The sequence below is a fragment of the Ictalurus punctatus genome, chromosome 3, assembly GCF_001660625.3.
Source record: "Ictalurus punctatus breed USDA103 chromosome 3, Coco_2.0, whole genome shotgun sequence".
Taxonomy (NCBI): Eukaryota; Metazoa; Chordata; class Actinopteri; order Siluriformes; family Ictaluridae; genus Ictalurus; species Ictalurus punctatus.
In genome coordinates, this window is record NC_030418.2 from 4,299,870 (window position 1) to 4,316,353 (window position 16,484).

The 16,484-nt window shown below is 41.4% G+C and overlaps 1 protein-coding gene across 3 annotated transcripts in view; it reads right to left on the reverse strand.

The window, feature by feature from the left end:
• The window catches only part of macrod2 (mono-ADP ribosylhydrolase 2), a 613,005-nt gene that overhangs the window by 26,440 nt on the left and 570,081 nt on the right, over window positions 1-16,484 (reverse strand). For all 3 annotated transcript variants that reach the window (XM_053679442.1, XM_053679443.1, XM_017463465.3), the window contains 6 exons: window positions 9,766-9,819; window positions 7,706-7,729; window positions 7,220-7,261; window positions 4,882-4,944; window positions 670-768; window positions 77-151 (listed from right to left, as the gene is read on the reverse strand). In XM_053679442.1, the coding sequence (XP_053535417.1) occupies window positions 77-151; window positions 670-768; window positions 4,882-4,944; window positions 7,220-7,261; window positions 7,706-7,729; window positions 9,766-9,819 (357 nt within the window). The remainder of the gene's footprint in view (window positions 1-76; window positions 152-669; window positions 769-4,881; window positions 4,945-7,219; window positions 7,262-7,705; window positions 7,730-9,765; window positions 9,820-16,484) is intronic.

Here is a 16,484-nt window from a genome sequence, read left to right on the forward strand (position 1 = left end):
AAATAAATGAATATACATGCATAGATCTTGAATAAGTGTAAGTTCAAAAAAAACCCCAAAAAACTTGTACTTGTACCTTCCTCATCTTCTTGTTTTGCATCAGCAGGAGCATTCTCAGTCTTCTCTCCAGCACTGTTCTCCTTCTCGGCCCCTTGAGTGGGAAAGTAGGATTAACAAACTGAAGGCTTTGATAAATCCGCCTCACCCCTATTCTAATTCAGTCCTCAAACTGTTTTGATCCATAATTCAAACAGCCCAACAGTGTCTGCCTATTTTATTAGCCCTTTCAAAGCCAGCCAATCTAAACTGCATGGCCAGCAGGCAGCCAGATTACAGTTATCATTTTTAATAATGGTGCCCAGAGACAAATTTGAATGCTGCTTATGAATAGAAGAGGGGTATCTGTGACTTGGTTTGAATCATCTATCAGAGTGAGGGCATGCCTTCATACGCACAACCATGTCGCAGTCTAACAAAAAGCAGATATGCTACACATGAGCCCAGATTAAAGTAGGAGTCATGCGTTGTTTTTTTTTCTTTCTTTGGGGGGGGGTTATAAAAAAGCTTAAGAATATGTTTAGGTATCAAATTGATCAGTTTGCTGCATTGTATTTTGCTAGAAACACTGTCTTGATCTTGATGTCTGTGTGAAATTAGTGGAGAACTTACCAGCACTACCAATGCCTTCCTCTGAATCGCCATTCTTTTCCTCGGGCTTCTCTTTCTCTTGCTTGGGTTTGCTTTCTCCTGCTGACTTCTCGTCCTCCACTTTAACACACACACACACACACGTACACGGATAAGTAACTCCAAAGAACGAATTAATGGCTTTTTACAATGCAACACAGTGCGTGGACTGTAACAGAATACATAGCTAAATTTTAAAAGCAGTACTTAGGATATAGTTATTTTTCTGTAAAAACTTTACTCCTTAAAAATAGCATAAAATAATGGAGCCATGCTGGAGCTCATGTCTGTTGCCAATAATGCTAACGATAATCGTGTCTTCTGCTAGCAGGGCATGCAAGTGGAATGAGTGGATGGATCTCTCACGTAGCGGCTCATTTCTCCTACACAGCTCAAAGCCCTCTCCCATCCCATACAATACACTATGTACGATATAATTTATCACCGGGTAATAATACAAACTTACACGTCCTATCGACTGCTGTGATCATAAAGTCTTCTGCGTATCCCAGGATTGTTGGTGCACACTCTGTAACCTTTCAATAGGCTACATGTAGTACTGTACATGTACGGCTTATACAATGGCTTTTCCCTATATAACTGAATGACGATCCAATGATTGAAATCCGGCTTGAACGAGATGTGTTCTCTTTTGAGTCTGGTTCCTCTCAATGGTTCTTCCTTAGGGAATTTTCCTTGCCATTGTCGCTTCTGCCTTGCTCCTTAGGCATCTAAATATCTCGATTTCTTTAAAGCCACTTCGTGTGGATCAGCTGCTTTTCAGGTAAGTGAAAAAAACCTGTCCAGATATTTTCTATTTGAAGTAAATAACACACATGGCAAGATCCTCAAACAAACCAAAAAAAAACAAAAAACAAAACCTTCCCACTTAGATTTTTTTCCCCTCATACTCTTACCCATGCACCTTGCTATACAGACGTGTTACAGAGCCAGCTGGAGGTTTTATTGATCAGAGAACGAGTGTTAAATGGTAAAATAGTCTCCATTTGAACCTACTTGAAATAATATTTCTTTGCCCTAGTGTTGGGGAATTGGTTGAGTGCCCTCGCAAGACTGATCAGCATGACTTAAAGCTCCGATTTGTCACAATCTGCTTCCTCCATGCTGTGAGTCGAGTGTGTGCGCGCCATAGCGGGATGAGGATTTAAGCTCTCGTCATTGAGGAGAAGCTCAGCGTGTCCCGTGATGCTTTGTTGACCGGGTATCGACACGGCCAGCCAGCCCGAGGTTTCCTTTGGTCTAAGAAATCTGTTTTATGTGCTGTCTGTGTGTGGAAAATATGAAATACTGGCAATAATCCTTTCAATATAGTAATGCAGCCATGTTCTAGTTATTATTTTCCCTTCTTACTCCCAGGTCTAAATGACACGGACAAGATCGCCACAATATCACCGTTTGAAAAACAACAACAAAACCTTTTTCATATATTTCCTAGAAAAACATTTGTCATGCCTGAAAAAAAAAAACAACCCATCAATACTGTGATCCCTACAGAACAGAGTAATTAATATGATCATATGATGATGCACACTTGTCAAACTCTGCATCTGGTGTGACTCGACAGTGGGAAAGAAGGCTGGCGAAGAGAAGTGAAAACTGGCTTTTTATAAATCAGAAACAATTTCTTTCCTTAGGCCTCTGTACTGAAGCAATCTCAGAGATATAAATAAGAGATCCCACAAAGAGATCTTACAGGATAGAGAAGGAGTCTTGCTAACTGACTGGCTAACAAGGTTACTGCTTAAAACCTTGTCGGTTTCTAAGTTGACAAACTTATAACGCCACCACATTAACTGCCTGGATTGCTACATATATGCATGTTCTCCTAGAGGGGCAGTGGTGGCTTAGCGGTTAAGGCTCTGGGTTACTGATCGGAAGCACTGCCAAGCCGCCACTGTTGGGCCCTTGAGCGAGGCCCTTAACCCTCTCTGCTCCAGGGGCGCCGTTTCATGGCTGACCCTGCGTTCTGACGCGAGCTTCCTGACAGGCTGGGGTATGCGAAGAAAAGAATTTCACTGTGCTCTACTGTATATGTGACCAATAAAGACTCATTATCATTATAGCTCGTTAGCTACGTCGTGTCAGAATGCCTTGAACGTGGCGTACCATGTTTTCATAACGGTAAAGATAAATGAATTTGGTATAGTTTTATTGATACAGTATATTGGGTATATATTGAGTGGATTCTGTATTCTAAATACTACGTTTGTTTCTTATTGTTTAGGGAATTGAAGATGATTGGCCAAGAGGAACGGGCTGAAATTGAACCACACTGCTGCACTTCTTACTGTAGACGTCTCAAATCTCTAAGTGCTTTGCAACAAAGTACTTGGTAATTTTTGGTGTGTGAATACTCATCCCATGGCTTTATGCACTGGCAGTGTGTTAGGTAACAAAACAAACAAAAAAAAACACTGTCCGAATACTTATTTTCCTTCCCTGTATTTTAATATAAACAAACGTAATGTGTTTCAGGGCAGCGTTTTTCCTTGAGATTAGAATGAAGTGAAACAGACCAGAACAGACGCGTATTGAGCATTTCGCTATTTTGAAGAGATTTAAATGTTAAATAATTATGATTTCAGTCCTTTTTCTTCAGATCAAACCATGCTGAAATTAGAGTTTGTAGGATTGCACCTGCACTTTGGATAAATTATAGACTAATAGTGATATTTTTTTTTTTTTTTTTTATACACTAAAAGCTCAGCTGCTGCTTCTCACTGCTTCAGGGTTTCAGTCAAAAGCCTGAGATTCACAGTTCACGTTATTCAGAGTGCCACTAAATGCTCTCGTAATTGTTCGTCCCTTGTTGACATCTTATGAATTACAAATGACATCCTGAATACAGATGAAAAAGCTGACCTACTACTGAAGCCCACGTTACACAAGTTTAATTTTGGGAGAAAGATGAAGCAGCTGGTTCAGTCTAATGCCTTTAATTGCACTGGGTTTAAGCATGCTGTTTCTGGCAGAGTGCGCACACACACACACACACACTATAAATGGAATGCAGGATTCATCTGTGGGGTTCCAGCTAACATCTGTGTGTACTCCTGAGTGGATTATGTGGCAGTGGTGAAGGCCATCCATTTTGCACCGCATGCACACAGGCAAAGGTGAAAAAACATGCAAATGGAAAACATGGAACACACACACACAACTATTCTGATGCGCTTAGTGGTGCTAATGTTAATGGAGATCACAACGGTACTCTCCAACACACTCAGTCACACAACACACATCTATCGTCAAAGAAGAAAACAAAACCATCCATCACATGGGGTAATTACCTACTGTATTATGCTGTGACGATGTGATTGATTTTAAATTTGTAAGAACTTCATACACGCTAACTTGTGCTCATTTGTGCAAAGGTCGGGGAAGGGTGCGTGTTCAGGGCTCATAGCTTTTCTTGTGGCAAATATCGGAGGAATTGCAATACTTCCTTGCTCTTTACAATCAGGACTGCTAGATTTTTTTTATCATTTTGGACCTTAAAGTTACCCTCGGTCCTAATGTAGTCATTAATGGTGTTTAATTTGTACAGGGCTGGATCCAGTGCTCTTTTGATACAATGACTCTGCCTTGAAATTCAATCAGAACTGGACTGAACAATATTGTGCCTACTGTAGGAGAAATTTGAGAAAGTTACAAATATATACAAGTTACAAGTATTCAAAATATAGCTGTGTGTACGTATATACAGGCTCCCAGTCAGGTGTGTAACCGTTCGCATCATCACGGTTAGTCAAGCTGTATGACCAGATGGTTACCTCACCACCAACGTTTTCAGAATGCTGATTAAAATGCATTTCCGGACATTGCTGTCCACCAGGTTTACCACTTTTTTTTTTTTATCTAGCTGGGACACCACAGACATTTCCCAAGCTCTTTCCTTTGGACTCGCACTAAATCATACTACAGAAACCTCTGTTTCTCAGCGCAGGGTACACCACTAGTACTGTAACCACGTTACACCGTTACCCCCGCACTTACACCGCTACTCTGCCTCATCTTATAATGACAGGATACATAATTTAATCCAAGAAAGAACAATTCTTTTTTTTTATTTTATGTATCGAGACCAAGTTATCATGCCGTGAACATTTCTAACCATGACGCCATTAATAATCACTTAAAAGCGTTGGGAAATATTTCAGAGGCGAATCTTACCGGGGTCACTTCCTTCTGTAGTTAGTTCCTTTGCAGGATTTTCAGCGGCTGAAGTGCAAGTTTCTGGGAGAATAAAAGAACACAGGAAGAAAAAAAAGGAGGTCTTTTAAAAAAAAAAAAAAAACCCATTTCAGATAGGGCTTTTATAACAGATTCATAAGCAGTGTGCAGTACTGAGCGATCCTCTATGAAGTGTCCATCTGTCATCTTACTTTGAATTTAGAGACGTGCTTTTCAACTGATGGGATGCTGGTGCATTTACATTCAGAACTCTTCCTAGAAAACTGAATTCATTTATGAAGCAAGTATAATAAATACATTTAAATTAATTCATGAGGGGAGGGGGGGGGGGGCATAAAGCTACAGGAGCATTGTGTGAGGAGGTCTGGGGTGCAGTCGGTGTTCCAGTTTATCCCAAAGGTCAGGGTTCAGTGCAGGTCACTCAAGTTCTTCTACACCAACCTTGGCAAACCATGTCTTCATGGAGCTCGCTTTGTACCCAGGAACATGTTTGGGCCTCTTAGTTCCAGTGAAGGCAAATCTTAATGCTACAGCATACACAGACGTTCTATACAATTGTGCGCTTCAAACTTTGTGGAAGCAGTTTGGGGAAGGCCCGCGTACGAGTGTGATGGCCAGGTGTCCACATACATTTGGCCATTATAATGCAGCTTATACAAAGTGTCATGAATGCATTGTTGGTAAAAAAAAATAAAATAAAATAAACCAGTAACGTGCAAGATCAGTGTAAACAATTACAGTAACATTCTTGATCAATCTACCTAAAAGTTAACTGATGGTTCCTCTCTGTTCTGCCGTCCATGTACACACGCAGGCACGTAAGACCTCAAGTCCTGACAAACTTTTCATAAATTCTCCAGCAGTTCTTTAAACTTATAACTTACGCAATGCGTGTGAATGTTTTCTAAAGGCACTATGTAGGTACCCTTATTTATAGATAAACTAGGAGACCTATTCATCTATCAGCTGAATAAACACACACCCCTGGACATCATTAAACATGGCTTGCAGGTGTTCCATGCTAATTTGAGAATGTGGCTCAGTTTTAAGTAGTGCTGCTTCACCTGGTCTCTCCCATACATTTCTTTTTATTCCTCTTTTTTTTCCCCCCACTGTTTGCAGCATAATTGCAAAGAGTGCTTGTTTTTGGGCACGGGCCAAGACGAACATTAGCTTTGCTTCTGTTGGCCAGAAAGCAAATCCAAGAAACGGGCACTTGAGGATGGCGATGGTGACACGGCTGTCAATGCTGGGAGAGTAAAACTAAATCACAACGGCGGGGGGGGCACAAGCTGCTGCTTCGAGGTATGTAAATGTGGAACTGTAGCACAGAGCAGAACAGTGGGAGACACAGTGAAGATGGGATCAGCGTTTGAGACTCCTGCCTCAGAGTTTGACAGTAATGGCTCCTTCTTATAAGTCAGATGCCCTGAGGGATGAGGAGCAACTTCAGTGTGTGTGTGTGTGTGTGTGAGAGAGAGAGAGAGAAAGAAAGTGTGAATGACTAAAGAGTCAGAGGAATGTCTAAATGTGCAGGTGAAACATTTGTAGATGAGCAGGATTTGTGTTTGTGTGTGTGTGTGTGTGTTTTCATGAAACACTCACACCTGTGTGTTTCTCATTCCCTCAGTAATGACCTATCCTACAAACACTCTCCCTGCTCGTAATGAGATGTGTTCATGGCTGATCAAGCCAGGATTACAAAACAAAAAAAAAACACTCCACTGAAGTCTTTACATGATGATGATGATGATTAAGTGGCGGATTTAAGAGCTGCACTTAAATCGTGTGTGTGTGTGTATAAGCCTTAACACCCCTGTGCTCTTCATGTCACAATTCTACATCTCAAAAGTAGTGTTTTTAAATGTGTGTTAGAAATAACGCACTGACCCACAACACTTAGAACAAATACATCTTTCTGTTTCGTGGACTTCAGTAGATGCTCGCACACGTTAGCGTCCTACACACGGTGTTTCTAACGGTTCATTTCTCGTCTCTTTGATGCGGGGGTGGAATAAAACCATAAATTCAATAGCTAGTCCACTATGGAGCTTGAAAGCTGACAAAAAAGTATTTGAATAGGAATTTTGTACATTTGGATTTTATACATGTGACATTCTCTCTCTCTCTCTCTCTATATATATATATAGCTGTGATGAATTTAATATGTTTACATTTTGAATTTGTTGTTTTTCTCTCTTGTGCCTACATGAAAATAGAGCTCTAGTCTCATTCCTCTCTGACAATAAGGAAATAAAGGCACCTCAATTTCATGTGCTTGAAGTAGAAAATAACACCTGGAGTAGTCATTTTATACCTGGTTGCTCGCTCGGTGGGTCAGGATGGTCCACATCCGCATCTACAATCAGGGAAAAAAAAAAAAAAAAAAATCAGAAGATGCACACGATTTCATTATCTAGATCTTACAAACACATTTATCCTTTTGTCATCAGAACAGTGTGTGCAATCCCACCACGGAGCTTCCGGGATCAATATCTAATCAAGCTTCCAAGCTGGAATTAAAACCCAAAATTCACAGGAGAGAAAACCGTCGTCACTGTTGAAACATACTGTATAATAATGATGAGGCTAGTGTGTACTGAGGTGCGGTTTGCTGTTCGCTTTGGAACTCTTTGGAGCACTGGAGTCTCAATCTGTGCATGCGCTCCTTTATACGCTGCGCATGCTGGAGCGTGCGTCTCCTGCACAGATCTGGATCAATTACATCTGTAACGTCAAGTAAATCTAACATGTGCCAAAAACAAAATTGTCCTGAAGTGTGAATAAAGCAACATCAGCTTACCTCCCTGGCTCATCATCTCAACATCTGGAAAATGAAAAACGCAGTGGCAGAGAGAAACAGCTCATTAACTCTTGATGCAACATCCACTACGAACACTGAGTAAATACTCCACAGCATGTCACAGTTTGTCTGTATATCTCTAAAGTGCTATGTTCTTTCCACAGGAAAACGCTCTCATCAGTGCCAGCTAGTATTAGTTAATGAATCACAGCCTAACTCGCGTTCTAGATTAGATTGCTAATCATCATCGGTAACACAGATTGACGAGGAGGATGTTTGCCTTCGCTGTGGATATGAGGACATAAAAATCAAGAGAATCTGAGCTGCTTGTGTGACATGACTGTATGCTGCCACAGTTAAAGAGGGCCGTCACACAGTGTACTGACGAACACCCCAAAAAGAGACCCCTAGTTATTTTTAATTATACCACAACTTTAGAATACTGGCAATTAAATATTTCCGATTAATTCAAAGAAAAAAAAAAAAAACACCTCATGTTTACAGTGGGTTCGGAAATGATCCAGACTCCTTTAGTTTTATTGCGTTATAGGTTTAATTAGAATTGATCCAATTGACTTCCGTCACAACAAAGTTTTTAAAAACGTTTTTAGAAATGGAAGGGAAAAAAAACCAAACAACCGAAATCTGTTACTGAGATAAGTATTCAGACGCCTGCCTAAAGGCACTCTAAATCGAGCTCAGGTGCATCCTGTGTGCTTTGATTACCTTGAGATGCCCCTAGAACGTGACTGGAGTCTGCCTGTCGCAAATTCAATACATTGGACATGATTTAGAATGGCGCACGTGAGTGTATGGGTTCCCACAATTCACATTGTGTGTCAGACCCAAATCCAAGGAACTCTGCCTAGACATCCACGATCAAATTGTGTCGAGACATAGATCTGGGAAAGGGTATAAAACCATTTCTGAAGCAGTGAACATTCCCAGGAGCATGGTGGGCTCCATCACCGTGATATAGGAAAAAGTTTAAAAAGCACCACGACTCTTCCTAGAGCTGATCATCTGGCCAAACTCAGTAAACAGGTTAGAAGGGCCTTGGACAAGGAGGTTACCAAGAACCCAATGGCCATTGTAACAGTACTGATTCTGTAATAAGAACCTGCCTGAAAGACATCCATCTCACAAATACTCCATCAGTGAGGCCTTGGTAATGGTAGAGTGCTGGAAGTGCCAGGAGCCATTCCTGAGTAAAAGGCATATGGCAAGCATTTAGGAGTCTGAGAGCATGAGGGGGGAAAAAAAAAAAAGATTCTCTGGACTGATGAAACAAAAACAGAACTTTTTAGGCTGAACTCAAAGTGCTACATCTGGTACAAAACCATGTACTTCTCATCAACTGATTAATACCATCTCTACGGCGATGCCGTATGGCCAGCCTGGAGGTGGCAGCATCATGCTATGAGTGTCCTTCTCAGCGGCAGTGGACAGAATTGACGGGAGGATGAATGAAGCCAAATACAGAGAGGTCCTTGAAGAAAACCTGCTCCAGAGCGCACACAACCACAATCTGGGGCGAAGGTTCACCTTACAGCACAATGATGACCCAAAGCATGTATCCAAGACAAAGTCTTAGAATGTCTGAGTAAGCTCAGCCAAAGCTGAGACTTCTGTGAACCTGTGGAGAGAGATGCCAGCTCACCGGAGCTCCCCATCCGATCTGAATGAGCTTGAGAGGATCTGCCAGGAAGAACGGGTGAAACTGCCCAAATGCAGGTGTGCAAAAGTTGCAGACACTACCCAAGAAGTCTTGATGCTATAAGTGCTTCGCAAAGTACGGAATAAAGGGACTGAATACTCATCTAAATGAGGGATTTTTGATTTTTTTAAATAAATTTGTAAACTCTCAAACACAACCAAGAAAACTGTAAACTGACGTCCAAAAAAGAGTCAGTTTAGACACGACGTGACGCGACAAAGTGTGCATAAACCCGAAGGGGTCTGAATACTTTCCGAACCCACTGTATAATTGCATATTATATACATTCACTCACAAAAAAGACATTTTCCACCTGCACTTTGAAAAAGAATCGTTGGCTTACCTTGATCTACCTGGCTGTCCATCTGAACATCAGCAGCATCATTTTTATTAGCATCTGGAAGATGAATGGAGTGGAGTGTCAGGGATGAACAGCTCATTAACAGCCGGTACAATCATCACTAAGGACACTGAGTAAGTACACACACAACTTCATCTCACAGTGTGTTTTTAAATCACTAAAGTGCTCCGAGTTTCTGCGACACGTATTCTAGATCAATGTTTTCGTACCTATTAATACCATTCGGTCTGCGACGACCTGGACGATAAAACGCAGAATACCAGCTTGAAGGATTTGCATGTTAGACGTATATTTCTATATTGATCCGTGCAGGGATTAGCGCGACCTTATACAGAGTTATAGTGATAAAATAATAGTGCTTAGTAATCGGTTTTATCCTTTGACGTTGACGTCGTCTTTCCTGCTGGTGCTCTGTAATGTAGCCATCAGGGTTTTATTGTTTGCTTTCTGTAAAAGGATTCTCAGTTTGATCTTCGGCGAGTGTACAGCGACTCATTTGAGGTCCGGGTTATGTCAAGACCATTCAATTTTTTGGCAGTGAGAACCTCTTACAGTCATGACGTTAAGTCAATATGACCTGCCGGCCACTGGGATGCATTCGGCTGTATTTGAGCGGTTCCGTGCACTTCAGAATTCATCCTGCCTCAGCCATTAGGAGTCACATCATCGATAGAGCCTAGTGAAGCCGTTTCACCGGCAGCCACGCGCCCAGGCCGTGACACTACCTCATGATGAGGTGGTACACTTGAACTCCATTGGCAGGTGGGCCACCTTAAAAACTGTTTTTTTTTTTTTTTTTTTTCCTCCTGGAGGACGTCATTCAATCAACCCATGTGGGGTTACACAACCACACAGCAATACAATAACAAAAACTTAACCGCCTGTCTGACACTTTGAAGGAGCTCAGCGGCGAATGCTTAAATAAAAGTGCCGAGGCGGTGCGTTACATTGGCTTCTCTTACAAGAGTGAAAAACAGATTTAAATAACTGTTACACATTCAGTAATAGGAGTTTTTGCTAAAACGGTCAACCGTGAAACCGTTTGCTTGCATGCATGCGGCATGTCGTGGAGCCCTATGACTAATATTAAATGCTGTATGTATATACACTCGCAGAGCACTTTATTAGGAACACTTGTACACCTACAGATTCATCAAATCATGTGGTAGAAGCACAAATGCATAAAATCATACAGATACAGATCAAGAGCGTCGGGTAATGTGCAAATGAAACATCAGAATGGACAAAAAAAAAATATAAGTAATCTCTGTGACTTTGGCCAGGATGTTGGTGGGTTGGTCGGTGTCAGAAATAATGCAAATAATAATAATAATAATTTGAAAAAATTGTTGATGAGAGGTAAGAAGAGACAGACTGGTTGGAACTAATAATAGTTTGAGCAAATAATCGCTTTTCTATAACGGCGCTGAGCAGAAGAGCATCTCGGACACATCGAACCTTGAGGCGGATGGGCTACAACAGCAGAAGACCACATCAGGTTCCCCTACAGGAGGCTACAATGGACACTGGACAGCTGAAGAATGGGAAAAGACAAGGTGGCGTTTTTCCAATCTTCAACTGTCCACTTTCGGTAACTGCTTTACCCTGGTCAGGGTCATGGTGTCATCAAGCAGGAGGGACGTCATCATATAGGATGGGACAGCCGTCCATCACAACGCACCATGCACACACACACACACACACACTCACACCTAGAACCAATTTAGAGCCAATCCACCTACATGCATGTTTTTGGGAGGTTGGAGGAAAGCCATGCAGGCATGTAGAGAACATGCACAGAAACCGCCATCCCAGTTTCACTCTTCTACATGCTAATCTTGGTCTCATCTGTCCATAAAAATCAATTCCGGAACTCCACAGACTATTAAATGGATTTTTAATCAGTTGTAATGTTGCCTTTTTTTAATTTTTTAATTTTTTTATAGGGCTTAGCAGTGTTTTTGGATAGCTCTCTAATATATTGTAATTTATTATGATTCATTCAGATTGTTCAGCCTCATGATGATCCTCTTCACTGGCAGTGACACTTCTTTGGTCCTCATGTTATGGGCAAACAGCAACAGTCTTTAGATGCAAATGCCAGACGTAGAATTAAGTTTCGCAGCAGGGCTAATACGGGACAAACACGATAGATGAGAATAAAGGATGCTATTTTAGCAATACGGTTTATTCTGCATTATATCATTTTTGATGTCCTATGATGACATCATGCGAGTGCAAATGCATCTAAACCTTCTGAATAGTTCTGATTAATTGCTTCAGAAGTGGTACTATTCCGATATTCATCAAAAAATGCCCTGCAGATATCTGAATGCATCACATCGAGTCGGCTGGGAGAAGACGAGACAGCTCGGGATCAGGCTGTGTGTTTATTCATATAGACGTCTAGGACTCTCCCACTTCTCCTGTTTATTAATATCATTCTCTCGCTTGCTTTCTCGATGACATTTAGGACAAATTGAGGCAATAAAAGCCATGACACCAATAAGTCTGAGTGCTTTGGCAGTACCATTGCGTAATTGCATAATTGCTTTTTTTTTTTTAACAAGTCAGAGCGAGATTTTTTTCATGACGATTAAAAATGGCAGACCTTATTAAAACCTAAACACATTGGTTTTCCATCAGCCGTGGCTTCTTTACCAGAACTGAAGCTTTCGTCAATCGAATTCAAGATGACACTTGCGCGACCTTTACCACATCAATCAATCCTGACTTAATATTTATTCAGTTTTCGGGCTAGGGGAAGTGCAGATGTAATATTGTGTGAGGTCGACCTATTGCCCTCTTAATACATTTAAAAAGAGCAGAAATCACCAAACAAGATTAGTCTACACACACACACGGCAAAGATTTGTTAGAAGACTGTTAGATCATCTGTCATCTTCTAACAGTCTAATGGTTCCTGCTCCGTGGCATCTTCTAACAGTCTAATGGTTCCTGTTCTGTGGCATCTTCAAACAGTCTAATGGTTCCTGTTCTGTGGCATCTTCAAACAGTCTAATGGTTCCTGCTCCGTGGCATCTTCTAACAGTCTAATGGTTCCTGTTCTGTGGCATCTTCAAACAGTCTAATGGTTCCTGCTCCGTGGCATCTTCTAACAGTCTAATGGTTCCTGCTCCGTGGCATCTTCTAACAGTCTAATGGTTCCTGCTCCGTGGCATCTTCAAAGAAACAGTCTAATGGTTCCTGATGCTAACAGTTTAACGGTTCCTGCAACTTATAGTCTAATTATTCCTGCTCCATGGCATCTTGTGACAGTCTAATGGTTCTTTCTCTGTGGCATCTTCCAACAGTCTAATGGTTCCTGCTCCATGGCATCTTCAAACAAACAGTCTAATGGTTCCTGATCCTAACAGTTTAACGGTTCCTGCTCCATGGCATCTTGTGACAGTCTAATGGTTCTTTCTCTGTGGCATCTTCCAACAGTCTAATGGTTCCTGCTCTGTGGCATCTTCAAACAAACAGTCTAATGGTTCCTGCACCTAAAATTCTAATGGTTCCCCTAATAGTCAAATGGTTCCTGTGCTGCAGCATCTTCTAACAGTCTAATGGTTCTTGTTCCATATGGTATCTTCCATCAGTCTATTGGCTCCTGCTCTGTGGCATCTTCTAACGCTCTAAAGGTTCCTTGCAATATTTAAAGATTTCGCAGGAGAAAAATAATTCTAGAAATCTCTCTTACTGTTTATTTCTAAGCAGCTCAACATCCAAAAGCAGAGATCCTCCGTTTAAAATAAATAACTCCAAGCTACACACCATCATTACCTGGTTCAGGTGTGTTGATGCAAAAAAAAACAACAACAAAAAAAACCCCCCAAAAAGTCCACCAGCAGATGGTAGCAGCGTAACAGGGTTCTCGCACTCTCCCACCTATCCAGTGACGTGCACAGTTATGTAAATTGTCCAAGCTTTCCAAGCACGACCTTTTACTGCCGAAAAAAGAGGGAGAACATTTTAATGCCATGTTTTGAAAAACCATAATGTGTCTATGCATTTTTTCCATCTAGAGGATTTAATAGGGGAGCTAATGGTGAGAAAATCAGAGGCAGTCTTCCCATCGCAGCTGCAAGCGGTCACACTTATCTGACCACAGCAGCACAGAAAAGCCAGCAGTATGAATTATTCACGAGACATAAAAGAGGAAGAAAAGGTGAGTGACAGTGTCAGGATCAACAGCTGTAGCTCTGCAGCCTGCTAGTTTATGCATCACACGTGTGTGTGTGTGTGTGTGTGTGTGTGTGTGTGTGTGTGGTGGCTCTCCTTTGTGTGGGAAGGAAGGAAGCATCATGCAGTGATGGCTAAGGAACCTTCAGCTCCTTTAGTTGGAAAATGCTGGCTACATTTTTAATCCATGCAAACTGAAGGCTTAGTGGTACACACACACACACACACACACACACACACACACACACACAATGTGTCTGAGCCCCCCCAATTCCTACCATCTCTTCTTTTCTCTTCTCTCTGTCGGCATCGCTTCTTCAGTGCTAGTCATCTGCTGAATATCACAGTTAACAGACTGACCTTAAGCCCTACATCTTGATCTGTTTGTGTATCTGGCTACCTCTTAATCCGCCAAATGCCAGATCATACACAAGTTGTGCAATAGTTATCCCAGTAGACTTTCCTTTGGATTCCTCTCCCCATCTACCATCGTTTCCCCCCTGTAGATTATCTTCTTTTTTTTTTTTCTTGCTGGTTTTTGGCCTGCAATCTCTGGAGCATCTTGGATTACATCACAAAGTGTCTTTTTTCAGCTCAAAGCCTGCTCATTTGCTGTTAAACTGTGTATGCTGTATATCCATGCTAATAAACGTTTCCTTCCAGGGTTTTACATAGAATAAATTGAATAGCTAGCGCTCGGGCAGGGGTGTCCGATCTTATCCGGAAAGGACCGGTGTGGATTCAGGTTTTCATTCCAACCGAGCAGGAGCCACACCTGATTCCACCTGTTTAATCTGTTGATCTTGGCTTTCAATAGACTCAGGTTTGGCTTCTGATTGGTTGGAATGAAAACCTACATCCACACCGGTCCTTTCTGCATACGATTGGACACCCCTGCTCTAGTCTAGTTCCATGTTTTGGCTGAATGAGGTCAGCTAGCAACGTATAGCGTTCTAGTTAGTTAGTTAAGTGCATTAATTCAGAGTATATAGCATCATGTTTGCGACCTCTGTAAATAGTCACTGAGTTGTTGGCTAATGTTTCAGCTATGAGATTTGGTGTTCGCGCATCATACTGCATGTACGAGATATTACTGGAGTCTGTGTAGTATCTTTATTTTCGCACGTTATCACAAGCCTATCTGCGCGTTCATTCCACCTGGGAAGTCGTAATTACGTCATTACAGGTGCGTTCAACTCACTTTGGTCAGAGCAAGATGGCGGTGTACGTTCTCTTAATTAACTACACAAAAAAAAATCAAAAAATGTTGTTGTAATAACAAAGAAGGCGCATCAGGCATGTTTTGCATGATATTAGAGCGTAATTGTACAACGCTAAAGGCGTTAGCTTGTTTTATTGTAAATTTAAAAAAGCCTGACATTAATTTGCTGCAAATACCAGTCATGTAATAAGTGAAATCAGCCTCTGAGACGAACAAACAAATTTACTGTCATCTGCAGACGTTGCATCCACTGATTCCACCATGTTTTCTTACTCACGCGCCACCGACTCGGAAACTCAGAACTCAAAGAGAATCCAGAGTTTCCCCACTCGTAATTACGACTTCGTGGTGGCGTTCAACTCGTAAATACGATCTTTCCGACGTGACCCGTGCATCAGTTTACGTTCTTAAATCATTCTCCCGTTCATCAGATTAACGCGTCTCGGCTGATATGTGTATTGCAGCGGGTGGGCGTGACTCAGAATAAGTAGTCCATCCTATAGTTATAGCATCAAGGTGTGTTACACTACTGTGGCGTATATTAACATTTGAACATAAGTACCAAATGATTTCGAAGTCAACAGGGTTTCGGTTGTAGAGTTTATATTCTGATAGAAAATCTGTTTGTTTCATCCCTGGTGAAGGGGATATTAATTTGTCCACTCCTGCCTTCCAATATACATAGTACACCTTACTATATTGAAAAATCCTACATTTTGGCTTACACTCAGCGTTTAACGGTGTGCACTGATAAAGAACCTCAAAAATAGTTTTATATATCTATGTTATTAATGATAGGGTGACCAAATAAACATTATTTCCAGGTGCGTGGTGTCCCCTGGGTGTTCCTATGAAATATGCAATGCTTTTAAAACAGGGTAGCTTGCTATATAAAGAACAACACCTAATGGCTGCAAATCAGAGACAGAGTAATAAAAGTATTCCTACTTCCATTTAGGTCTATTAAACATGCTCCAGCACTAAACAAAGTAGTTTTAATGCTTGCGGTGTTGCTGATGAAGTTTTCGTCGCGTTCCAGTTCTAACAAAAAAGCAGGCCCGTCAGAATATATACTGTACTGCAAGGGCAATTCGTAACATCTCACTTTTTTCACTTTTCGATGTCCAGGCAGTAGTGCTCAACTCGCACTAACTAACTAGTGACAGTTTGATTTGTTTTCTGTTAATCACGCACAACACGAAAATGCCATTTCAGCGAGTGGGACATCACAACAAGCGGTATTATGTACGATATGTTAAAGCGACAACGCCAAAAAAGACTGGTTCAGATGATT